This window comes from Artemia franciscana, chromosome 5, assembly GCF_032884065.1.
Source record: "Artemia franciscana chromosome 5, ASM3288406v1, whole genome shotgun sequence".
NCBI classification, from domain to species: Eukaryota; Metazoa; Arthropoda; class Branchiopoda; order Anostraca; family Artemiidae; genus Artemia; species Artemia franciscana.
Window position 1 is genome coordinate 49,445,780 of NC_088867.1, and position 25,972 is coordinate 49,471,751.

The 25,972-nt window shown below is 34.4% G+C and overlaps 2 protein-coding genes across 3 annotated transcripts in view; one reads left to right on the top strand and one right to left on the bottom strand.

Moving 5' to 3' along the window:
- LOC136027538 (zinc finger MYND domain-containing protein 11-like) overlaps positions 1 to 25,972 on the top strand; it is a 75,826-nt gene that overhangs the window by 16,495 nt on the left and 33,359 nt on the right. For both annotated transcript variants that reach the window (XM_065704887.1, XM_065704885.1), the window contains exons 2-6: positions 2,276 to 2,443; positions 7,720 to 7,826; positions 9,710 to 9,889; positions 15,462 to 15,548; positions 22,828 to 22,912. In XM_065704887.1, the coding sequence (XP_065560959.1) occupies positions 2,305 to 2,443; positions 7,720 to 7,826; positions 9,710 to 9,889; positions 15,462 to 15,548; positions 22,828 to 22,912 (598 nt within the window). In that variant the 5' untranslated portion in view covers positions 2,276 to 2,304. The remainder of the gene's footprint in view (positions 1 to 2,275; positions 2,444 to 7,719; positions 7,827 to 9,709; positions 9,890 to 15,461; positions 15,549 to 22,827; positions 22,913 to 25,972) is intronic.
- Positions 249 to 602, bottom strand: LOC136027757 (uncharacterized). Its single transcript, XM_065705216.1, has one exon. The coding sequence runs from the start codon at positions 600 to 602 to the stop codon at positions 249 to 251; it is 354 nt and encodes a 117-aa protein (XP_065561288.1).

Consider the following 25,972-nt stretch of genomic DNA (forward strand, 5'->3'; position numbering starts at 1 on the left):
TTCTAGTCGGAGGTAAGAAGGAGGATTGTTTCTGGTTAATAATTGCTTAGTCATAATCATGTCTCCCCTTTGTCTTTTGTAAGAAGTACATATGAGGCGTTATTAATATAGATATTGAACAACGTTGGCCCAAGCACAGTACCTTGTTGAACTCCACTGGCGACTGTTGCAGTTTCAGAGAAGAAAGATTGGCCTCCATCACCATGAACCTTGACCACTTGCTTCCTGTTTGTCATGAAGGCCATTATCTAGCTGGTTGCAGCTGAATTAATACCAATAGCATGCAGCTTTATTTCCAGTCTTTTGGGATGGACTTTATCAAATGCCTGGGCAAAGTCAAGAAGCACAACATCTACATCCACTCTTTGATCAACAAGTTCAGTTACATATTTGTAGGCGTCTAAGAGGCTAGTTTCAGTTAATTTTCCTTGTCTAAAGCTATGCTCTTTTGAGGTGAGCATCTCATTAAAAACTAGGTGCTTAGTTACAGCTGAATTCATAAAACTTTCCAATACTTTACCCACAGCTGATGCTATACTAATAGGTCTGTAGTTCTCAGCCACATCCCTATTATAACCTTTGAGAATAGGTGTAGTTTCCATTCTTGTGAGTTATCCGTGCGCTTAAGATAGAACCTTAATTAAGGTGGCATGTCAGTGACTGACACTTCACTCTACCCTGACTGTGCTTAAGAAGTATTTTGGTTGCAAATAGCATATTGGTTTATGATTGTCCTCATGTGTGGACATTCTTAAACAGAGGCTATTTGATTGAGAGTTTGATGGTTAAATTTGATTTCCATTTACTTTCTAATTTTTGATTTTTATTCATAATCAACAACTGGATTTTTGTTTGGATCACAAATTTCATAATTGCAAACAAGAGTCTGGTGTTTGGATTTATAGATGTCAAGAAAAGGTTGGAAGCTTACAGGAGGATTTAGGATTCGGATCTAAAAATTTGTTTTTCTGTTACAGTTCAAAGCGAGAATCTAGATTTTAGAAATGTAGAATATATATATACATCATTATATGATAAAATATTGTTTGTATGAAATATCATTAATGTATATCATGAAAATATATATTCATCATATTATGATATGCCAGTGACACTCCTAATATATCACGAAATTTCATGAACATATTATTATATTAAATTCATGATTTTCACTCACATTAGAAAACAATGGCCAGCAAAAAATTATACATTTGATATCTGCATTGTTTACAGCACTATGTCATAGTCTAGGTTAGCCTACCTTAAATCCTTATCAGTGCATCAGAGAGGAAATTTTTTTGGTGCCGAAGCCAAACCTGTAACGACCAAAAAGAAATATAATTTTAATGAGGAGATACAGGGGTATTAATTAGAGCTGAAAGCTGAAAACATGTTTACAAGAGAAGTGTATTAAGGAGACAACAGGCACAGCAGACCCAAGCTTAGTATTTGGATACAAGTAAATGTAATTCTAAATACTGAAAAGAAAACAGTATTTGGACTCTCATAGAATTAGAAGTCTAGTATTCATGATGTTTTTGCAAAAGACAGTTTGCTGTAAAAAAAAAATTTCTAATACTGTTAACCTGACTTCAAATGGCTTTTATGCAATAATATATATTTTTATCGTGGATTTATAAATCTCTCAAATTTAACTCTATCAGTAATTTATGTTGTCAGGCTATTGACTCGTTTACACATAAAAAAAAACTTGACCACTTGCTTGTTTTTGATATTCAAATTTTTGCCATTTTGTTGGTTAAGTTTGTCTTAGTTTGTTTTCTCTGTTTTTTGCACACAACACATATTATACAGACGTTTTCTCTATTTTTTGTTTACAAAAGAAACATGTAATATTTGTCATTGTCTTTAATGCCTAATGCCAAATGACCCCAATTATCCTGTTTTGGATACTGAAGCAAGTTTTATGCTATTTAAGGGCATCCCAATTGGTTGTTCTTGGGATTATTGATTCTTTTATAGTTATTTCCTACAAAAAAAAATCAAGAGAAAAGCCAAAATGACTCTTCTTGCAAAGGAAAAGGGGATGTTCACTCAAATTCACACACTGACATACTACCCTCATAACGACTTAAAGAGGTTTGAGTGGAGTACAACCCTCTTTTTAAAACTTCGTAGGAAAATAAGAGAGTATATGCATTTTAGCCAATCATGATAGTTCTTGAAGTCAGCTGACTTCTATCCAAACAAGATAATTCTTATGAGTGGCTGAAAGTTCTTCTTTGAAATGTTAATCAGTTGAAAAATCTTTTAGAAATCTGAACTTCTATTGAAAGGAGAAATATGGATCCTGTGATTCGTAGACAAAGCACAAGTCATATTGCTCAGTGGTTCTGGGATGCTATTGCTGGCCTTAGAAAACAAGGTGTTGGCATTGAACAGATTAGTAAAACTCTTCTGAAACAGCATGAAATGAGTGAAGGTAAGATATTTTAATGATCTTTAATGCTAATCTTTACATAGCAGCTTATAGATAGATTAGATAGAATTATTCACATGAAAGCCCAATTGGGCCATGGTGACATACACAAAACAAGCGAAAAAATACAGCCACAAAACATAGACTGAAAAGGCACTAAAACTAACTATTTAAGAAAATCTTCACGATATCTCATACCTACCCGGACGAACTTTCCAATATTATTTATATTTAAGCAACACCTACTTCTCAAAATTTCAAAACCCTATATCTGTACACAGTGTACACAGGTTCATACCATATGAGATAGGGAATGTCAGAATATTTGTGATGCGAGGGGGGGGGGGGGAATTTGACGGAAGTCCACTTTTGCAACTATTTTTCTTTTTTTCAAGGTGGTACTATGCTGTCATATTAGGTAACCATTCTGTCTCCTATGTATGCTTGCTCTACGCTGTAACCTACATTCTTGCATGCCGATACAGATATTGCTGGGGATTTTCAAGAATTTTCCAACAGTGGATTGAAGAGAAAATGTGTTTTGGGCATTGATTTCCCCAGACGTTGAGGGGAGGATATACTAATACTTATAGAAAATGTTAATTTTTTCTCTGGGACTATCTGGATCAAGACTATGGCAAAGAAAAAAATTCATCCCCCGTAACCGTTCTTCTTTCTTGTTGTGAATTTGCATTTCGCTGTCATTTAATAGTATTTTAAGTTTCCTATTAAGCATTCCCTTTTCTCATTAGTAATAAAATGTGAACAAACACACAAATAAATGAACCTGTATTAACTTAAACCAATTTCTCACCAATTATCATTTTTAGGTTAATTTAATAGAATATATTTTGTCAAAACTATTGGGGAGCAACTGCCCACTCCTCGCCCCTTCCGAATGAGACTTATGCTGGACACTCAATTCTTAAAAAACGAGTGACCACCAAAAATAGCTCCCAAGTTTGAAGTCATAGTTATTACACATTGGAGTGCCCAGTGCCTCGAAGCTCATGAAGCACTGATTCATTTTTCATTTACAGTTTATAGTTTAAAAATTTCTTGCCAAAAACGATATAAGTTTCAAGTTTTACTATCACGTAGTACGGCTCCCACTTTACTCTTCAACACAACTACAGGCCTTTTCAATATGTGACCCGTTTTAAGCTTAATAAATAGGGTCCATCTCTTCCTTCTTCGACATATATTTTGATATATTTTATCTTCCGGATGAAATTTTTCAATATATGTTTATATACTGAATATTAAAGTAGTTCTAACACTTAATCAGCTTTTTTCTTCTTTTAAGCTTATCCTAAAACTAAGTCATTTCCCTAGTCACTAAGCAAAAATATTTGTGTTTTAAAGACATATATAACATACTGTTTTTTTTAGATGTCTAAACTTTTCTTCTTGTGTAAAATAGGGTTGGATTAACCGTGTATTTTCAGTAATGAATTCTAAACTAAAAAGGGAATTAAAAGTGCTTTTTATTGAAAGTTTAAAGTACGTGAAGGAAGCTCTAGGCGGTACGCCAGTACGCATTGTCACAAATTATGAATCAGCCAATCAAACAGTTCGTGGTAACGAACTGTAGTAAGGAGCGACCCGGCTCAATAGTAACCAAAACTCTAAAAAATTGAATTTAGATATCAATTTCTACATCAAAAGAATCGCATTTTATTGTTGATTTTAAATATATAAGTTTCATCAAGTTTAGTCTTACCCATCAAAAGTTACGAGCCTGAGAAAATTTGCCTTATTTAGGAAAATAGGGGAAAACACCCCCTAAAAGTCGTAGGATCTTAACGAAAATGACACCATCAGATTCAGCGTATCAGAGAACCATACTGTAGAAGTTTCAAGCTCCTATCTACAAAAATGTGGAATTTTGTATTTTTTGCCAGAAGACAAATCACGGGTGCGTGTTTATTTTTATTTTTATTTTTTTTTCCCAGGGGTCATCGTATCGACCAAGTGGTCCTAGAATGTCGCAAGAGGGCTCATTCTAACGGAAATGAAAAGTTCTAGTGCCCTTTTTAAGTGACCAAAAAAATTGGAGGGCATCTAGGCCCCTTCCCACGCTCATTTTTTCCCAAAGTCAACGGATCAAAATTTTGAGATAGCCATTTTGTTCAGCATAGTCGAAAACCATAATAACTATGTCTTTGGGGATGACTTACTCCCCCACAATACCTGGGGGAGGGGCTGCAAGTTACAAACTTTGACCAGTGTTTACATATAGTAATGGTTATTGGGAAGTGTACAGACGTTTTCAGGGGGATTTTATTTTGTTTGGGGGTGGGGCTGAGGAGAGGGGGCTATGTTGGAGGATCTTTCTTTGGAGAAATCTGTCATGGGGAAGAAAAATTCAATGACAAGGGCGCAGGATTCTCTAGCATTACTATAAGAAAACGATGAAAAATAAACATGAAAACGTTTTTTCAAATGAAAGGAAGAAGTAGCATTGAAACTTAAAACGAACAGAGATTATTACGCATATGAGGGGTTCTAAAAATACTTTAGCATAAAGAGCAAGGTATTTAGGAGGAGATAAATACCTTGCTCTTTATGCTAAAGTATTTTTAGTAATTTCAACTATTTAATCTTTAAGGGGTCATTCTTAAAGAATTGGGACAAAACTTACGATTTAGAGTAAAGAGCGAGGTATTAACGAGGGTACAAATCCCCTCGTATACATAATAAAAATATAAGGTTATGAAAGTTTGTTACGTAAGTTAATTCTTAAGTTACTTATATTTTTTACTAATAAAAACGTTCGTTAAAAATTAAAAGTTCTAGTTGCCTTTTTAAGTAACCGAAAAATTGGAGGGCAACTAGGCCTCCTTCTCCAGCCCTTATTTCTCAAAATCGTCTGATCAAAACTAAGAGAAAGCCATTTAGCCAAAAAAAGAATTAATATACAAATTTCATTTTAAAAATTTATGTGCGGAGAGCCAACACCAAACATGCATTAATTCAAAAACGTTCAGAAATTAAATAAAAAAAAACTAATTTTTTTAGCTGAAAGTAAGGAGCGACATTAAAAGTCAAAACGAACAGAAATTACACCGTATATGAAATGAGTTGTCCCCTCCGCAATCCCTCGCTCTTTACGCTAAAGTTTGACTCTGCCACAATTCTACTTTTTAAAACAATTTAAAGCTTTAGCGTAAAGAGCGAGGGAGTGCGGAGGGGACAACTCGTTTCATATACGGAGTAATTTCTGTTCGTCTGTTCAGTAAATTCAGTAAATGTCAGTAAAGTCTGTTCTGCTCAAGTTGTTAAATAAATAGTTCCCATAGACAAACAATAATAATGTTATCGAACTTTTTCTATCGAAGGGCTTAACATAAGATGACAAAGGACTTTAATAGCGGGATTTGAAATATTATTTAGGTTTCTAAACCAAGTTTGCCAAGTTTAAACCAGCAATTTTTTTTTTGCGGAAGTTTTGTTAGGACAAATAATTTTTATAATATATCAAACAGTTCGTGGTAACGAACTGTAATAAGGAGCGACCCGGCTCAATAGTAACCAAAACTCTAAAAAATTGAATTTTGATTTCGATAGCTACATCAAAAGAATCGCATTTTAATGCTGATTTTAAATATATAAGTTTCATCAAGTTTAGTCTTACCCATCAAAATTTACGAGCCTGAGAAAATTTGCCTCATTTAGGAAAATAGGGGGAAACACCCCCTAAAAGTCGTAGGATCTTAACGAAAAGGACACCATCAGATTCAGCGTATCAGAAAACCAAACTGTAGAAGTTTCAAGCTCCTATCTACAAAAAGTGGAATTTTGTATTTTTTGCCAGAAGACAAGTCACGGGTGCGTGTTTATTTGTTTGTTTGTTTTTTTTCCCCAGGGGTCATCGTATCGACCAAGTGGTCCTAGAATGTCGCAAGAGGGCTCATTTTTTCGTAAGCTAGTTTATAAGTTACGTATATCTTTCACCAATAAAAAGATTCGTAAAAAATTAAAAGTTCTAGTTTCCTTTTTTATTAACCAAAAAATTGGAGGGCAACTAGGCTTCCTCCCCCGCTCTTTTTTTCTCAAAATCACTCGATCAAAATTATGAGAAAGCCATTTAGCCCCCCCCCCCCCCAAAAAAAATGCAAATTTCGTTATAATTATTTCTCTGCGGAGAGCCAAAATCAAAACATGCATTGATTCAAAAACGTTCAGAAATTAAATAAAAAAAAACAATTTTTTTCAACTGAAAGTAAGGAGCGACATTAAAACTTAAAACGAACAGAAATTGCTTCGTATATGAAAGGGGCTGCTTCCTCATCAACGCCGCGCTCTTTACGCTAAAGTTTTTTACTGTTTTAAAAAGAAGAGTTGAGAGAAAGAGTCAAACTTTTGCGTAAAGAGCGGGGCGCTGATGAGGAAGCAGCCCCTTTCATATACGAAGCAATTTCTGTTCGTTTTAAGTTTTAATGTCGCTCCTTACTTTCAGTTGAAAAAACTTGTTTCTTTTATTTTTACCATAAAGAATCAGCCTATCTCGTCCATTATAAGCTTTTTTAGCTTGTGTGACCAAACTATTTAGAATTGATAAAAGAAAGAATTAAATTGATTGGATTAGTTTAAAGTTGATTGGAGATTGTGCTCGAGACAGATATATTTAGTTTTAAAGAAACTTATATCATTAATAAGTTTAAGTTTTGCTTTTCCATCAAACGGAGTAGAATTTTCTTATTAAAATTCAGGGTTGTCCCTAAGAACGTTCTAGTATACCCGCCAGGAAAATGCCCAAAATGCGCCTCAAAAGAAATGTCATTTGATCAATTTGACAGCTCTTGGAATTTCCTGTGGTGCAACCCGCTTTGATTGGAAACTTTGCCGACAGAATTGCTTTGTATTTTCTATCAAATTCTATAATCATATCATAGATATTCTCAATAATTTTCAATAATAATTTGCCTCCTTGGATAATTTGCTAATAAACCCTTTACTTTTGAGACACTCAGTCGACACGAAATGATGTTTAAGGTATTGAATCTTTTTAAATTTTCCAAAAGGGGCTGGGGCTCATCAAATTTAGCTTAGTCCGATTCCAGTGCTCTAAAACTGAACACCGATATATCCTTTAGAACTCATAATATATCTTATGGTGGCGGGGGGGGGGTTGCTTAGACCCTCCCTCTCATTCAAAATTTATTTTTGGGGTGGCTGTGGCCTTCAACTTGCGCAGCTCTACACTGTGTCTAAAACATATACTGCTCTGATCTATGCTTAGAAAAATAAAGGTATTATTTGCTTTATTCTTTTAGAGGATGTCAGAACACATCTGGATATGTTAGTTGCTGATGGTCTGCTTATTTGTGAGAAGAAAGGAGGCAAATTTGATCAGGACTCTTATAGAATGCCAAATATGGAGGTAAATAAATAGTTTCATACTAAAAAAAAAGAAAATGCGTTTTGACCTCGTTTGGCTACTTATCCAATAAACAAATTTTACATGTTCTCAGCGACTCGGGCATAATCATGATAGCATAGGCTGCAAGGTTTTATGCCATGGAATGGGATGGAAAAAATGCCGAGATCATTTACTTTAGAAGAAGCAGACTTAGAAAATATTGCTGAATTTATACTAATCTTGATTAGCTACTGTTCTACCCTACTATTCAGATTTTACCACAATGCTAGCCTTCATGATATCGTAGGCTGCAAGGTTTTATGCCATGAAATTGGATGGAAAAAATGTCGAGATCATTTGCTTTAGAAGAAGCAGACTTGGAAAATGTTACTGATTTTATACTATTTTTGATTAGCTGCTGTTCTACCCTATTATTCAGATTTTACCACAATGTTTGCCTTCATAATATCATAGGCTGCAAGGCTTTATGCCATGAAATCGGATGGAAAAAATATCGAGATCATTTACTTTAGAAGAAGCAGACTAAGAAAATATTGCTGAATTTTTGCTAAGAATTACTGACAAAACTCGATTGTAATTGGTTGCAATAAGGTGTATAGAACGCGGAGAAATATCAGGGGCAATTCTTTGTATCATTATAAGAACTCACTGGCTATGCATGACGTACGACAAAGAATAAAAAATAAAAAATGACTAGTAAAATTAAACAGTTAAGAAAATGAGGGTAATAAACAGACAGTCGACAGAAAAGAAGTGAAAATGACAAAACAAAATTAATTCAAGCTTATTCCATTGTGTTGCTTCCAAAGGTTTTTTTTTTCACGGAAGACGGCTTGACAGAGGTCCATGCCGAAATATATGCTTTTGTCATTTTCGCTTCTTTTCTGTCTACTGGCTGATATTACCCTCGTTTTCTCAACTATTTAATTTTACTTTTTTACTATTTACTATTTAATTTAACTATTTTACTAATTTTACTGTCATTTATTTGTTTTTTTCTTGTTTTTCATACTTCTTTGTATCTAAAACTTTCATCTATCCAGCCTTGTAATTTTTGGAATTACAGACATGTTTTATAAACAAATTCTGTAAACATATTCTGTAAGCATATTCTGTAAACATATTCGGTAAACTTATTCTGTAAACATATTCTGTAGACATATTCTGTAAACATATTCTCTAAACATATTCTCTAAACATATTCTGTAAACATATTCTATAAACATATTCTGTAAACATATTCTCTAAACATATTCTCTAAACATATTCTGTAGACTGTCCTAAAAGCAATGTATCACCTCAAGAATTACGAATGGGATAATGAGCAATTCACTAGCCCTAGAATGTTCTATTGATTGGTTTTCCTGTTTTATATAACTTTTTTAGGTCTGATCTTATAATCGCTCCTCCTCCCCCCGCTCGTAGTTGATTACTGGTGTAATGCCCCAAATAAAACAACTCACATAAAATGGAAAGGAGAAAAGCAAAAGTTCTGCTTTCAATCAGGATATTTTCTTATTAGGGCGAGATTCTCATTAGGGTCCTAATTGTATTTACTTTTTCCTCTTATTTTTAGACAAATTATTCAGGGTGTAAATGTTTTTTTCTTTCTCAATTTCTTTTAGTTCTCTCAATTTATCTCATTTCTGTATACATATTGTTATTTACTCTGTATTGACATATTTCATCTATTAAATCTATTTCTATTTATTTGATTTCTGTCTATATTATTTCTATTCCTCTCTATGGATATATCCTATATATTTTTTTGTATAAATATTCTATGTATATATTTGTTTCCATTTCTCTGTATACGTTCTATTTAATGTATTCCTACTTATATCTATTATTTATAATATACGTATATCTGTAATATTCTAAAGGAAGCTGAGCAATCTCCGGACGTTCACGATTGGTATTGTTTTGAATGTCATCAATCTGGACCAGTCTACTGTTGTCAAGGATGTCATCGAGTATACCATGGCAACTGCCTTCCGTCGACGTACAAGAATACAGAGGGCACGGTTGTATTTCTTGACAAATTTGAGTGTCCCAAATGTCTTGTAAGTGATCGTATTCCGTTTACATTTTAAGTGTCTTTAAAGATTACGTAGTCGGCCAATCGCGTGCCACCATTGGGGTAAATAGTATAGGTAACTTTTAAGAGTGGAAACTGGTACTAATGTTGACAAAAAAGTCACCTGCGCGACACAGTGTTTGCGTTTCTTGGAATTTTTTTCAATCTTCGTAATTGCGTTTTTCTCATAAAATGAGTAATTGCCACAGAACAATGGAGAAAGAGGTTTCCTTCGATTCCAAGGGATTCGAATTAAACCTACTCTGTGGCAACGAGTTGACGTCATAAAACGAGTTCAGGCGCTTATTATTATAATATTTTTGCTGCTTATAACTATTTTTACTTTATCTATTACACTGGAACGATGCCAAAAAACGCTAAATGGTAGATGGCGTTTGTGTTTTTCTCAACACTAACGCCAGTTTCCAAAACTTAAAAACTACCTGTCTCTTTCCATTGGAAACAATAAAACATTTACTTTAATGACGTGAGATTGCTCTACGGGAGCACAAAACACTAGTGCCACAAGCAGTCGTGTGTTGATCCGTTGTATCAGAAATAAATGTATGTAAAAGGCATACTATTGTTTATAATACTCAGAGTAAAAGTAGTTGACTTTTTTCGTTTACTCAATTCTTCTGAGTGGAAAAAATGTTATTTTTGTTTAAATATTATATATATATATATATATATACTAGCTGTTGGGGGCACTTAGTGACCCCCCCCAAGCCCCGCCGCGCGCGTAAGTCGTTACGCGCCATTGCAGTTGTGTCCCTGTGTCCCACCTGTGAATATAGATAAAAGAGAAAAGATTTCTCTTTTCGTTATAGATAATTTTGTTTTTAACTACGTAAAACTTGCGAATATATAACATTCTTCGATGCCCCATTGTCTGTGCATATAAATAGATTGTCAGGTTTACCGACTCTTGAACATGCAACATAAAATTGTCCATGGGAAAAGCAATCCGTATTCAGATCTATACCTCATTATTCTAATGATTGCCCTTGAGATTTGTTGATGGTGATTGCTAATCAAACATTCCCTGTGTCCCGGTCGTCATTTATATTCCCAGTATCCCGGTCGTCATTTGTGTCCCAGTGTCCCAGTCTGTAATTTCTCTTTGAGCGTCCCGTTCGTCATTTATATTCCCTGTGTCCCGGTCTGTAATTTATCTTTGAGTGTCCCGGTCGTAATTTATATCTCCCGGTCGTTATTTGTGTCCCAGTATCCCAGTCTGTAATTTCTCTTTGAGTGTCCCGGTCGTCATTTATATTCCCTGTGTCCCGGCTTTTAGTTTTCTTTTTCTCCTTTATTTTTCAGTTTTTTTTTCCTTTTTTTTTTTTTTTCAGTTTTTACTTTTTTTTAGTTTTTTTTGTAGCTTTTACCTTTTTTTTTAGTTTTTTTTTAGTTTTTTTTCTTTTTTAGTTTTTAGTTTTTTACCTTTTTTTGTTTTTTTTTAGTTTTTTAGCTTTTTTAGTTTTTTAGTATTTTCTTTTTAGTTTTTTTGTAGTTTTTACCGTTTTTAGTTTTTTTCTTCTTTTGTATTAATGCTAAAGCCAAGGTTCAAACCTGGAGCCTCTCGGACCTAGAACCTGAAACATAACACTTTACCAACTCAGCTACTTTGGCTTGAATACATTCGTTTTGAGCAGCTTCCTCGGGTGTTGCCATTGTAGATTCTTCAGTCATTTTATAATTAGAAATTTCTCTTACAACGATCTTCTTACAATTAAAAATTTGTCTTTGAACGATATTCTTAAATACCTGGGTCCTGGTCTTCATTTATATTCCCTGTGTCCCGGTCGTCATTTGTGCGCTGGTATCCCAGTCTGTAATTTCTCTTTGAGTGTCCCGGTCGTCATTTATATTCCCTCTGTCCCGATCGTCATTTGTGTCCCGGTCTGTAATTTCTCTTTGAGAGAAATTGCCTACGGATTGTTCTGGGTACCTGGCTGACTGACCGTATTTCACGCCCCGCTCTTTACGCTAAAGTTTTACTCTTTCTCTCAATTCTTCTTTTTAAAACAGTAAAAAACTTTAGCGTAAAGAGCGGGGCGTTGATGAGGAAGCAGCCTCTTTCATATACGAAGTAATTTCTGTGCGTTTTAAGTTTTAATGTCGCTCCTTACTTTCAGTTAAAAAAACTTGTTTTTTTTATTTAATTTCTGAACGTTTTTGAATCAATGCATGTTTTGATTTCGGCTCTCCGCAGAGGAATAATCAATACGAAATTTGCATATTTTTTTTTTTGGCTCAATGGCTTTCTCATAATTTTGATCGAATGATTTTGAGAAAAAAAGAGCGGGGGACGAAGCCTAGTTGCCCCCCGATTTTTTGGTTAATTAAAAAGGCAACTAGAACTTTTAATTTTTTACGAATCTTTTTATTGGTAAAAGATTTACGTAACTTATAAATTAGCTTACGTAAGGAACTTTGGTATTCTCATATTTTTATTACATATATGACGGGATTCGCCCCATCGTCAGTACCTCGCTCTTTACACTAAAGCTTAAATTTTATCCCAATTCATTAAGAATGACCCCCTGAATCACAAAAGCCGTAGAATAAGTAGTTGAAATTACTGAAAATACTTTAGCGTAAAGAGCGAGGTATTAGAAGGAGGTGAGCCCCTCATATGGGTAATAATTTCTGTTTGTTTTAAGTTTTATTGCTGTTCCTTACTTCCAGCTGAAAAAGCTTTTTCACTTTTATTTTTTAACTGTTTTTTTTAAATAATGCTAGTAAATCCTGCTCTCCCTTCATGGAAATTTTCTTCTCCCATTACAAATTCTCGAAGGAAAGTTCCCCCAGCATATCCCCCTCTTCTCAACCCCTCCCCCAAACCAAAAAAATCCTCCTGAAAACGCCTGTATACTTCCCAATAATCATTACTATATGTAAGCACAGGTCAAAGTTTGTAACTTGTTGCCCCTCCTAAGGGGACTGTAGGGGAGTAAGTCGTCCCCAAAGACATAGTTATAAGGTTTTTCGACTACGCTGAATAAAATGGCTATCTCAGAATTTTGATCCGTTGACTTTGGGAAAATAATTAGCGTGGGAGGGGGCCTAGGTGCCCTCCAATTTTTTTGGTCACTTAAAAAGGGCACTAGAACTTTTCATTTCCGTTAGAATGAGCCCTCTTGCAACATTCTAGGACAACTGGGTCGATACGATCACCCCTGGGAAAAAAAAAACAAAAACAAAAAACAAATAAACACGCATCCGTGATCTGCCTTCTGGCAAAAAATGCAAAATTCCACATTTTTGTAGATAGGAGCTCGAAACTTCTACAGTAGGGTTCTATGATACGCTGAATCTGATGGTGTGATTTTCGTTAAGATTCTATGACTTTTAGGGGGCGTTTCCCCCTATTTTCTAAAATAACGCAAATTTTCTCAGGCTCGTAACTTTTGATGGGTAAGACTAAACTTGATGAAACTTATATATTTAAAACCAGCATTAAAATGCGATTCTTTTGATGTAGCTATTGGTATCAAAATTCCATTTTTTAGAGTTTTGGTTTCTATTGAGCCGGGTCGCTCCTTACTACAGTTCGTTACCACGAACTGTTTGATTATATACTATTTATAATATACTATTATTTAAAATATTAAGTGCAAAAGTAGTTGACATTTTTTTGTTTGCTCAATTCTTCAGATTGGAATTTTTTTTTCATTTTTTGCTCAAAAGAAGACATATAGTGATAATTATACAGGTCTAGTAACTATTTAGCTTATCAATACTGATTGCTTACCGTTAACATTACTTGATATTTGAAAATAGTTTCAAGCTCCTATCTACAAAAATGTGGAATTTTGTATTTTTTGCCAGAAGGCAGATCACGAATGCGTGTTTATTTATTTATATTTTTTTTTTTTACAGGGGTGATCGTATCGACCCAGTGGTCCGAGAATCTTGCGAGAGAGCTCATTCTAACGAAAATGAAAAGTTCTATTGCCCTTTTTAAGTGACCAAAAAAATTGGATGGCACCTAGGCCCCCTCCCACGCTAATTATTTTCCCAAAGTCACAGGATCCAAATTCTGAGATAGCCATTTTATTCAGCGTAGTCAAAAAACCTTATAACTATGTCTTTGGGGACGACTTACTCCCCCACAGTCCCCATGGAGGGGCCACAAGTTACAAACTTTGACCAGTGCTTACATACAATAATGGTTATTTGGAAGAGTACGGGCGTTTTCTGGGGAATTTTTAGGTTGAGGGGGGGGGGGGTTGAGAAGAGGGGGATATGTTGGGTAACTTTCCTTTGAGGAATTTGTCATGGGGGAAGAAAGGTTTCATGAAGGGAGAGCAGGATTTTCTAGCATTATTAAAATAAAAAACAATGAAAAAATAAATATTAAAAAGTTTTTTCAACTGAAAGTAAGGAGAAGCACTATAACTTAAAACGAACAGAAATTATTACGTCTATGATGGGCTCACCTCCTCCTAATACCTCGCTCTTTACGCTAAAGGATTTTTAGTAATTTCAACTATTCAAACTGTTTATTCTACGGCTTTTGTGATTCAGGGGTAATTCTTAAGAAATTGGGACAAGATTTAAGCTTTAGTGTAAAGAGCGAGGCACTGACGAGGGGGTGAATCCCGTCATATACGTAATAAAAACATGAGAATACAGAAGTTCGTTACGTAAGCTAATTTGTAAGTTACGTATATATTTTACTAATAAACATTCGTAAAAAATTAAAAGTTCTAGTTGCCTTTTTAAGTAACCAAAAAATCGGAGGGCAACTAGGCCTCCTCCCCCGCTCCTTTTTTTCTCAAAATCACTGGATCAGAACTACGAGAAAGCCAATTAGCTAAAAAAAATAAATATGGAAATTTCGTTTTAATTATTCATCTGCGGAGAGCCAATTTCAAAACATGCATTGATTCAAAAACGTTCAGAAATTAAATTAAAAAAAAAACAAGTTTTTTTTAACGGGAAGTAAGGTATATGCTCGTGTACAATAAAAATGAGAGAAAAATTGGGGTACCAAGTGAAAAAAAAAAGAAGAAAAACATATGTAACCCCAAAAATTAATCACAATAGTCAAATTACATAAACTGGGGAGTCAGCGGTGTTGAGTTGAGAGATTGCGTTGAAGCTTTCTATTCTAGATTGATCTCCTTTGTTGATGGATTAAAGATTCCGTGTATCGATAAGATCTCCGTGTTAGAGGACCTTGGTGGAAGTCCCAGCAAAAGTTATGCATATCGGTAGTAGGTGCTCAGTATTTTTCGAAATCAATCAGTCATCAATCATTTTATTAATTGTAAAAAAAAATATTACAAATGTAAAGCTGTTGCTTGCCCCAAAAAGATTGGCTTGTAGTGGGCCATACAAGACAATAATAAACAGTGGAGTTTTACAAAATACTAAAACACATACAATAATAAAACACTGGAACAAGACGAGGGCATTTAACAGAAAGGACATGAGTAATAAGTTTTTATAATATATAGGTTTGGAGAAATTTATAAGGTTTCCTTGAGGAATAAGGAATTTAAAAGTTTGACCTTGAACTTGTCTATAGTTTTCTCCTCTCTTTCTAGGAAAAGAAGACAAAAGAAGAGTGTAGTATTAAGCGTAAAATGCTGAACCGGTTATTAAATTACGTACACTACCGCCTGATTGGCCGAGTAAGTATATGGTTTCTCTCCTTGATATTCACAATCCAGATGAAATATTATAGATGTAATTTATAGCGAGGTAGACTTGTATTCCAGGTTGAGGCTCAGGCACTAAAGACGTATTGACTGCACACCCTTAATCACGACAGTTAATATTATAGTCACACCACTGACCAGATCCCAAAGATGTATGCACTTCGGTAATGAATTCCTGTTGTATTTATATGTTAATATAAGACTTGGGTACACCCAGGATTACATTGTCAGGAGAGGGAGTCATCATATTTCCAAGTAAACTGAAAGGAGGGTCAAACTGAAAGAAATCTTCTTTTTTGGCATTTTCTAACCAAAAAGTGAATATTTTTAACTTTTTTGGGGGTTGAGGGGGGTGTGTGTTAAGTTGGTAACCCAACGGCTTTAGTATTTATTAAGAGCCCTCGAGTCAATTGAGTTAACGGAGACCCGTGACCGCGGAGAAACCCTGGACTGTGGATGGTCATTCTGTTTGATAGCCTAGTATCCAAATTCTGTTTTCTTTACTCTTAATTGCCAATATGGCTTCGCTTCTGTCTGATAGGACGTGCTCATTCACTGACTTGATCGACATTCAACTCGTATGATATAATTTCTTTGTGATCTATTCTTACTCTTCCGCCCTTAAATCCTCGTAATCAATTTGGTTGGTAGTTTTGTTGGGTTGGTTTGTTTATCGTATACCGTAATTCCGAGAATGGTGGTTTTGGCCAAAGTCTATTTATATGCATGTATTAATGCGAGTGCTACTGCGCATGCTATGTAAATATCACTAAAAATCTCTTTCACTCTTCAATGCAACAAAGCTCTTTCATCCTTCACTTCAATTATGCCATTAGACTAAGTTCGTAACTAGGAATTAGGAATTTGGAATTAGGAAGTGATTAGGAAAATCTATGGTAAACAGTCACTTTCTGGAAAGAATTTCTTTAACATTTACAGGTAAGTAGTTGAACTGCATAAATGAAACTTTCACAAATCTTCGGGATTTGAATTAAGCTTATTCCTAAAAGCTTTATTTATAAGGCTCTTCTACTTTTTTTTTAAATCGAAGGGGTGCTGATTTCACGCCACCTGGTGTACGTCTCGGAACGCCACGTGTGCTGCACAGTTTCACCACGCTTGGCACAGTTTCGCCACGCTTGGCAAGCACCAACTGCTACACATAATTTCTGAGAGAGGGCAACCCTTCTTTTAAAATCACAAGGAGAGTTTGGCTATGGCTTTCACAAGGGCAAGCCATTGTTTACTGTATGAGAGCATTTTTAAGTACCCATCTCCACTGCTTTTTTCCCTCTATGATGCTGACTTTTTATTTCGAATTTGAGTATTTTTGGGTAAAATCGCAGTTTAACCAGCTTTAATTAAAAAAAAATATCCAGTTGGCAATATACAGCGCGAAAGGCAGACATAGTTGCCACTACGCTAGAAAACCATCAATGGGAGTTTAGATAAACTATTACAATTCGTGTGATTAAATTGCAAGAATGCTGAAAACTGTCCTACTTCAACTTACTCCCCCCTCCCCCTTATATTCTTTTTTACTTTCATCTTCATACCAAAAAAGCTTGAGATGTTTAAGATTGATAATATCACATGCCAAGATAATAAATGACATCAGTAGTAAATAATGCTAAGGCAAATAATTTAAATATTTGAAAACTCTTCGGAATATTTTTTTTCTTTGGAAAGCGTTTGTTTATCCTATGAAATGATATAACTAAAAAAAAAAAAAAAAATAAATAAATAAAAAAAAAAAAAAAAAAAAAATGATGACGGTCGCTGGTATTAAAAAATGATGGAATGAAGAGGAAGCTATATTACACACAGAATGAGACTTAATTAGAAAATGGATCAACACGGAATTGAAGAAAAACGTTAAAGGTATCGTAAATAATATTAAAAAGCTGGACGGGAATATAAAAAAAAATCAATTCTATTCTTTTCAAAATTTTTGGGGAGATATTTTATTTAATTTATGTTGGTGACGGGCGTTTGGCTCTTTATTGTTTTTTTTTTTTTGGGGGGGGGGGCAATTTTTTTTTTGGTTGTATACTTTTCGACAAACGTTGACAAGGATCTTCTAAGGTAGCCCGGTTCAGGTGTGCAAAAAGCTCCAAAGCTGCCAGGAGCAGAATTTCAAAAGCTGCCAATACCTAAGCAGCACAACTGTTTTGTAAGCTTTGCTTTGAGCAAAAAGTATTTTTAGACGTAAAATTTGCAGAAAAGTAACAAATGTAACTTAGTATAGCTTGCAACTAGAAATATCAATAGTTTTCTGAATAACAATTAACAATGTAATCTAATTTAGCAGCAAGCCATATAGTAATCTTAAATATCCTGCTCCATAATTTTATATGTACTATCGAGAGTACTGTATCATATATACTCTAATACTACTATAGCTTATTCCAGAGCTTATTAAAAAGTCTGAATCATACTGCATATAGCTTTTGTGTTGCGAGAGCAACACTTTGGTTTTATCCCGTGTTTTTTTTTTTTTTTTTTTTTTTTTTTTTTTTTTTTTTTTCTATGCCACCGATGTCGGCTTATTCCTGGAAACTGGTAAGGGTCTAACCTGTGCGATTTTTACGGAAAGTGTGGACCTCTGGCCGGATTGATGAATATGGCATTACATTTTGGAAAGCTCCGCAGAACTCTTGCCTGGGGCCAAAAAGGATGGTTTTTGCTTATCCACGAGCCAGAGCCTATGGTGTGCGAAGTGAAGTGGTGTTATGTAGCCTATGTCAGAAAGAAGTATCTGAAGTTGTGCAGCTAAGCTTTCGTTTCATCAAACCATGTTTCTGCTTTCGAGTGGAAAGCTCCGTTATAGCAGGCAAGCAGGCAGGCACCACTTTCAAGTTGAAGATGGACTAAAATCTATAAGTGTTAAACATGTGCGACAGTTACCCGGCCCCACAGCCGATATATCTTCTTTGAGTGATAAATAGAAAAATTTACAGAAGCAAAAAACCGGCATTTTCCCACGGGTCCGAAAGTGCTGCCGTGATTTCGGCTGGGTTTATCATTTGTTTTTTTCGGACTTGGGATTGAGGTAGAGAAATGTTATCAGATGTACCTCTTAAACTTTAAAAGTTCTGTCATTGCTAAAGAAATTGGAGCTTATCCTTTTCTCCTTTCTAAGTGGTGAAATGCCATCCATTTTTTGGTACAAAAATTCCTTCATGAGATATACCAGTTTGAAAGTTTCAAGGGGTTGACAACTTCAGTAGTAGGGTACACACTGAAACCAAAAATAGACCAATACCAATTGTGAGACATGTAGAGGACTTGTAAGGAAAGGTCGGCTGTTAGCTCATAATCATCTTCGGCGGTGAGGGGTTTGCAAATTTTGCTATTTGGTGTACCTATTATTTGTTTCCAGTGTATTTGATGGTAAGACCGAGTTTGTTCCAGTGGTAAGACATGTAGGGGACTTTTAAGTAACAATCGTCTGTTAGGCTACAATCATCTTTAGTGAAGAGGAGTTTGTAACTTTTGCTAGTTGGTGTAGCCTACCCATACTCACTGTAACCTAGGATTAAGTGTTTACGCAACAGGTACAAACGATAACGTAAAACAACGAGGCAGTTTCGTAATAATTAATAGAATGTCATCTATGGTATTTTGATCCTGAAAAGTTACGGATAGCTTTATGATACCAACTAGACCATATAAGATATTGTTTCAAGTTTTCATCCGTCGCGATATCTACGATTGATAAGGATAACGTTCAACTGGCTGCAAAGTCAATTTAGTCCCTTTTTTCGGTATTATCGATAGCTCGTGATGAGTTGATAAAAAATATGTCATAGTAGTTTCTTCATAATTAATAATGTCATTTATGGTATTTTGATCCTGAAAAGTTACAGATAGCCTTATAATACCAACTGGATTATATAATATATTGTTCTAAGCTTTCATCCGTCACGATGTCTACGATTGAAAAGGATAAAGTTCAACTGGCTGCAAAGTCAATTTAGTCCCCTTTTTCGATATTCTTTTGTTATTGTTGTTTTTTCAACGCTGAGGAATAGTTTTTGATCATGTGATTACTGATCGTGTTCTTCTTTGAACGTAACGTTTTAAAAGCTTCGATAGGCTGACAATTTCAGCGTTTAACCGATAACAAAGAAACAAAACCAAAGTCTTGCTCCCGCAACACTTTTTTGGGCGAAGCCGCACAAACACTTAACGTTGCTCAGGCAACGTAGGTCTAGTTGCTGTTACGTTATGGATGGAGTTGTACACTCCCATGCTATTGTTATTAAAAAAAAATTGTGCATACCTAACTGCATGCCATTGATCACTTTGCTACTACTAAAAAAAGCACCATTTGATTTTCTGGGAGAACAATAATGATTGGCAGCCTGGCAGTCACATGCATTATGAAGCTGTGATATTAGTTTTGCCCTAATCTAATCCCCAAAACAGAGATCAATCTTTAAAACAAACAGAGTATTAAACTCTAATCTTTCTTGTTCCAGTTTTTCCATTACCTGCTTTAACTGTATATACGTATTGATAGCTACTGGCCCATTTAAGATTTTCTCAACTGACGAATAAACTGTTTAGAGAGAATTTGGCTATTTGTAAAAGATTTGGACAAATATACACTTTCAGTTGAAGAGAACTGGAGTAAGTAAAAACTTGTCCACAAGGACGATGGATAACAAAGACTTAAAAGTAAATTTTCACATAGCAACATTGAAACTTAATGAGCTTTTGGTTTGAAGAAGTAGCAGCATGAGAAGAGATACATCTCTTCTTGCAGAAGAAAAGATATACATACATCTCGTGAAAAGAGACATTTCAGAAGAGATACATCACCTGGTAAAAAAAATTATCAAAAGCGAAAATAGCTCTTTTTTCGTTTTGTATTTACTCTTTTTAGAGTTTTGGTTCCTGTTGGGTTGAGTTACTTACAGTTCTTTACTACGAACTGTTTGATCAATCTTCAAACAAAGATATCAGGTAGAAGAGTAAGAAATAAAGACCCAACTGTTCGTAAACAAAGTCTGAAAATAACATAAAACTTAACAAGAAAACAATCTGGAAATAGTAACCGAATTTTTACTTTTGGCTATAATATACAGTTTTTTTTTACGAATCATGTTTATGGTAACTTCCCTTTTAATCAACTATCCCCAAATGTGAATATAATCTATAGCTTAATTTTTCTCTCATCAAGAGGGGAAGAGCAGCAATTTTTACGGCAAGAGGGCTATATTTAGGAAAAGTTTTGAATGGCAAATCCAATTCTACTGCAATTTTCTTTAATTCTGTTATTTTTATCTCAGGATACGCCTTTATACAGGGTTAATAATTGCTCAAGCATTAGAAGTTGTGGAGGTAGGCCTAGTAATAAAAAAAAAAAAAATCAATGCCCTAATTTAAGCAGAATATCTATTTTTTTAAATTTCGTCCACTTACTTAACAGCTTTCCTAGACCGTAAATTTATTCTAGACTGCAGTTGAACCACTCAATCAAGCATGGAAGCCCACCAAAATATTGCTGGGATGAGTGCACCAGAGTAGCAATGGTTAGGAAGGAAGAGGGGAATATATTTGAAGATAAAGGGTTATATGCAAAATTCAGTTCTCAAGGAAAAATAAATGTACTTAATTTTAAATACCAAATGAAGAAAAATTCAGCAATTTTTAAATGGTGAAGATTCCTGGCAAAAAGATCAATTCCTTTAATCTGTGCTTAGGTATTATACCGCCAACATTCAAGAAGTGAAGTTAGGCTAATCCTAATGAAAAACACTTAAAGACGAGCAAATATAATACTTTAGAAAAAAATTTGGCCTATTTATTTGCACATTTGGGGGGGGAGGTGTAGGGCTGAACTGACCTAAACTAGCCTAACCACCCCTCTAATGTGCAAATATATAACCCAAATTATGTAATTCCAATATATTCTGTCACCCGCCTCTTGTTTTTCACTGAGTGTAAACTAATTGTTTCTTAATACTGACAGATAAAACCAGTTTGTTCTCGACTTTTACTCAGTATAAACTTGAGTGTTGGTGGTATAATACATAAATACCCTTTAATTTATCATGCATTCATTTATTGTGTATTTAAGATTAATATCTTAATTGCACAACATTTGTTTCTAAAGTATTAATATCTCAAAACCTAGAGTAAACGAAAATATGACTCAAACTAAAATACAGAAAATAAGAGAAAGAGGTATCATCTAAAAAAGTGCATTTAGTGTCTGAGTAAAACTCAGAAATTAATAACGGTTATATATTGAAAGAGCATAAAAAAGGTCACGAGCAGTATGTTCATCTAATCTATAGCTGAAAGATAAAACTATTTCTAAATTTATCACGAAATTCTCTCCTTCTCTCTCTGCATCCTGCGAAAATAGAAACAGAATAGAAAAAAAAAATAACTCACGGTCCATCTGTCTAAAATAACCCTCTTTGCATTGATGATTAAAATCACACCAAATATAAACGTTCAAATGAAAGTTATTAGGGGCGGATCGTCAATAGTGAGAAATCACCAGGGGTGGGAACCCTGAATGAAAGGGGATTTTTGGGGAACAGATTTTTGTTCGAGAAGACAGATTTTTGGGGAAATCCACAAAAATTGTTTTTATATATAAAAATGCTATTTTCAAACAAAATCTGCCAATAAATTTGAAAACTGCCAAGTGCTACTTGGCTACCCTACTTTTTGCACCAAGGGCCCGGTTATATTACAGGTATACATCAACGATACTCAGTCTGTATTGCGCATAGAATGAGATTTTACTTAGTAAATGGACCAAGGTTAATAAATCAAGGATAATTACGCCAAGGGTATCTTGAAGATTGGAAAAAGAAACAAAAAACACTGAGTTAGGAACATGAAAAAATTGTATTTGTTGTTGAGACTCTTTTTTGTGAGGGGTACATCTTATTTGAGTTTGGTGTTTGGCGTGGAGCTCATCGTTTTTTGGGGAAGGATCTTTTTTTGGTTGTGTATGCTTGTCGGCAGGTTAACCAGATTATAGTTTACATTTATATGGATTTATAACTTAATATTAGTCTCTGTAATGTTAAAACACAACTTTCGCTTTGGGGAAGGGTTTTGCTTTGGGGAATAATTCGTTTTAATTATCTGTCGAAATTTTCAGAAATGAACAATCATAAGTTAATATTAAATTGTCTAATAGAATCCCAGATTTATTATTTTTAAATCAGAAAATTATTTTAAGATTTTTGCAAATAAAAATAATCTTTACTTTCCTTTGTAGCTGCCATACCCAGTGATGCAAAGAGATCTGGCGATACCACCTATAGATATTTCAAAAGTAGATAAGTCCACTAAGAAATCTCCAAGTAAGTTATGAACTATTTGACACTCCTCTTTTAATGTAGTTTGACTTGTTGAAACAGTGAGACTTACCCCTTACCAATCCACAGATGTATAGGATAAGGCAAAAATATGGCCTTGTCGCATGGTCTCCGCATTACCGTACAAAACGATATAATAATTTCATTGTTACCTGCATTACAATAAATAACGGTGTACAAAATCAAAAACAAACAGGAAAAAAGACACGGATTAAACATAACAGTTACAGAAAATGCACTAATTTACAGATTTCACGATGTGCTGGGGCTGATCAGAGCGTAGTCCATAATTCTAAAAACAGTAAATTAATTGAAGAAATAAAAGTTAATAAAATTAATTGATTAGTAAAAAGTTTATTTCCAAGTTTCTACGAACTTTGTAAAGATTTTTTCTAATTAATAGAGAAACTAATTAGTAAATGATTATTATATAATAATTAATCAATTAATTAATGCATAATAATTTATTAATTAATTAAAGAACTGATTACTGTAATTTAAAAACGGAAGAATCTTAAAAAGACCAAAAAATAAAATGATCAATAGACGTTAAATTCAAATTAACCTCAGGAGAGAGATCCGGTTATACCTTCCGCTAGAGAGAACTACAGCTGCCACTGAGAATTAGCGATCCGAAAACTCGCTTGCAAAAATATCCTTGAGTTCCATTCTTGTATGAGACAACTCTTCATGGAAGGAGAAATGTCTCGTTCTGGTCTTTTAATCTCTTTATTCTTGTATTTCTTCTCAATATTGACGAAGGTTAAGGGATAGCTGATTTTTTTTGGGGTGGTGACCAGCCTGGTTACAACATTGTCAACCTTCTTTCAGTTTCATGTCGAAGTAACCTGGTTGGTTTCTTGCTTAGTCTGTTTAGCTATAGAGTCAATTTGCTATTGAGATGGTTTATTGTGCCCTAATCATGTATGAATTGAGTTGTGGTTGATGTACAGCCTAATCTAAAAGATTTTCCGCAAATAATTCCAAAATATCTCAGAGTTTGAGAATTAATCCCAAGATATTAAAGAATAAAGATAAATATGCTCTACTTACTTTTTTGGGTTATACTTTTCCCGACATTTCAAGCCTAAGACTGAAATTTGAAGACTCTGGGGAATAACCTTAGTTTTCTACAATAGAAAATTTATTGGTTTTCTAGAATTTCAAGATTCTAGAGAAAATTCTTGGTTTTCTATATTCTTAGTTTCCTGTTGAAAATCCTTCGTTTTGTGAAAATACTGGCAGCCTTGGTGGAAACAATTGCGTACACAAACGTTGCTTCGTAATACCACCATGCCAGTAGCCATAGAGAAAAACTAGAAAAAGGTATAGACCTGCATTTCCTCAGAAATACTGTCTGAAACAATTAATAAACAGTAAACAAAAAGAAAAGACCGCCTTAACGAACCGTAAGCTGGATAATTGTGTTAAAAATAACTTTGAGCTTTATTGGAAATAATTAGAGTTAAAACACGGGCCTAGTTGCACAGTGTGAGGAAGTTAGACGGGAATATTAGTAATTAAGTATTATTACTTAATTAATTCCGGGAATATTAGTAATTAGGAATTTAGTACTGAAGGGAAAACCGCCTTTGTCTGATGTGAGTAGACTATATAAGAATAAAGTTACTTCATGCTAGCGAAAGGCCTATCGTCAACACATTTCGTTATGGTGAAGTATCTTCATTGTATTGATTGTTGCCAGATTCTGTTATTTGTTTATAGAGAATAAAATTCAGGTTTTGAGAAATCCTATGGTACAAAATGGTTGAAAATCAGCTATTGGTCACTTATCCAATAAACTGAAACTTTATACTAATTAAAAAGCTTTTACTGTTTATAGTTTTGTAACTATTTGTATCTTATATAGGTATTTAAATCTAAAAAGCTATCAATGCTTGGATTACATGGTAATAGCGATTCAAGGTGGACAAATTCTGTGATGTCGAAGCAAGTGATGTTATTGGATTCCGAGTTAGTTTTATGAAAAGCATCATATTATTGAATTGGAAACGAATTTTCAATATCAATAACTTCTTTTCTTATGACTTCTGTTTGTGAATATTGTGCTTTACAGTTCAGCTCCAGATAGATGCCCAAAAAGTGCAACTTTTGGTAACATATCATTTGTATAACATGCAACCGTCTGAACATTAATGAAATCACAAGGACAGGGAAAGCTGCGGTAAAGACAGGGATGAATGTTCGTAGTTATACAGTCTCTGTAGTTCAAGAAAATCGGGTTTGGCACAAATCACATCTCCTGATTGGTTCTTTCCACTGGCCCAAAGTATCTTTATTTTTTAAACTTTAAGTCTTGATACATTTCATGGAAATCAGGCCTTGCACAAATCTTATCTCCTAAGTGGTCCCAAGTATTTTCTCCTTTTTAAACTGTTCATTTTTTAAGCCAGAGGTCTCCATATATTCCTAGGAAATCAGGCTTTGCACAAATCATATCTCTTAAGTGGCCGTTTCCAGTGGCTCAAACTATCTTCCCCTTTTTAAACCGTACAGTTTTTTTAATCGTAAATCTCCGTAGATTTAAAAGAAATCAAGCTTTGCACAAACCAATACTACTAAGAAGCTGTTTCCAGATGTCCAAAGTATCTTCTCCTTTTTACTTAAAAAACCATCCTATTATAAACTATATCTTTTAGAAGCACAGGTAATTTAAGCCTTAAGGAATGTTAGGCTATTAATAGTATTAACAATCCCCTATGCTCTCTTAAATAGTTTTGTTTTGCTATTTAGTGGTTGTTAGAAACTCTGCAGATCTTGTACTTTTTGGACGCTTTTGGACGGTTTTTGCAAGGTTTCAGTGGTTCTAGCATTATTTTTCCCTTTTTTGGATCGTTTTGATTTGTGCGCGTGTGTTATTCATCTCTGCTACTGAAGACATAATATTGTCATGTTAAGATAGGGTTTTAACAGCTGATTAACTTAATTTCTTTTTTATTTCACATTTATTTTTTCTATTTATGCTGAATTTTGTTTATTATTTTAACCACACAAGTTGCCAGCAATTTTTTTCTAGCATTTTTT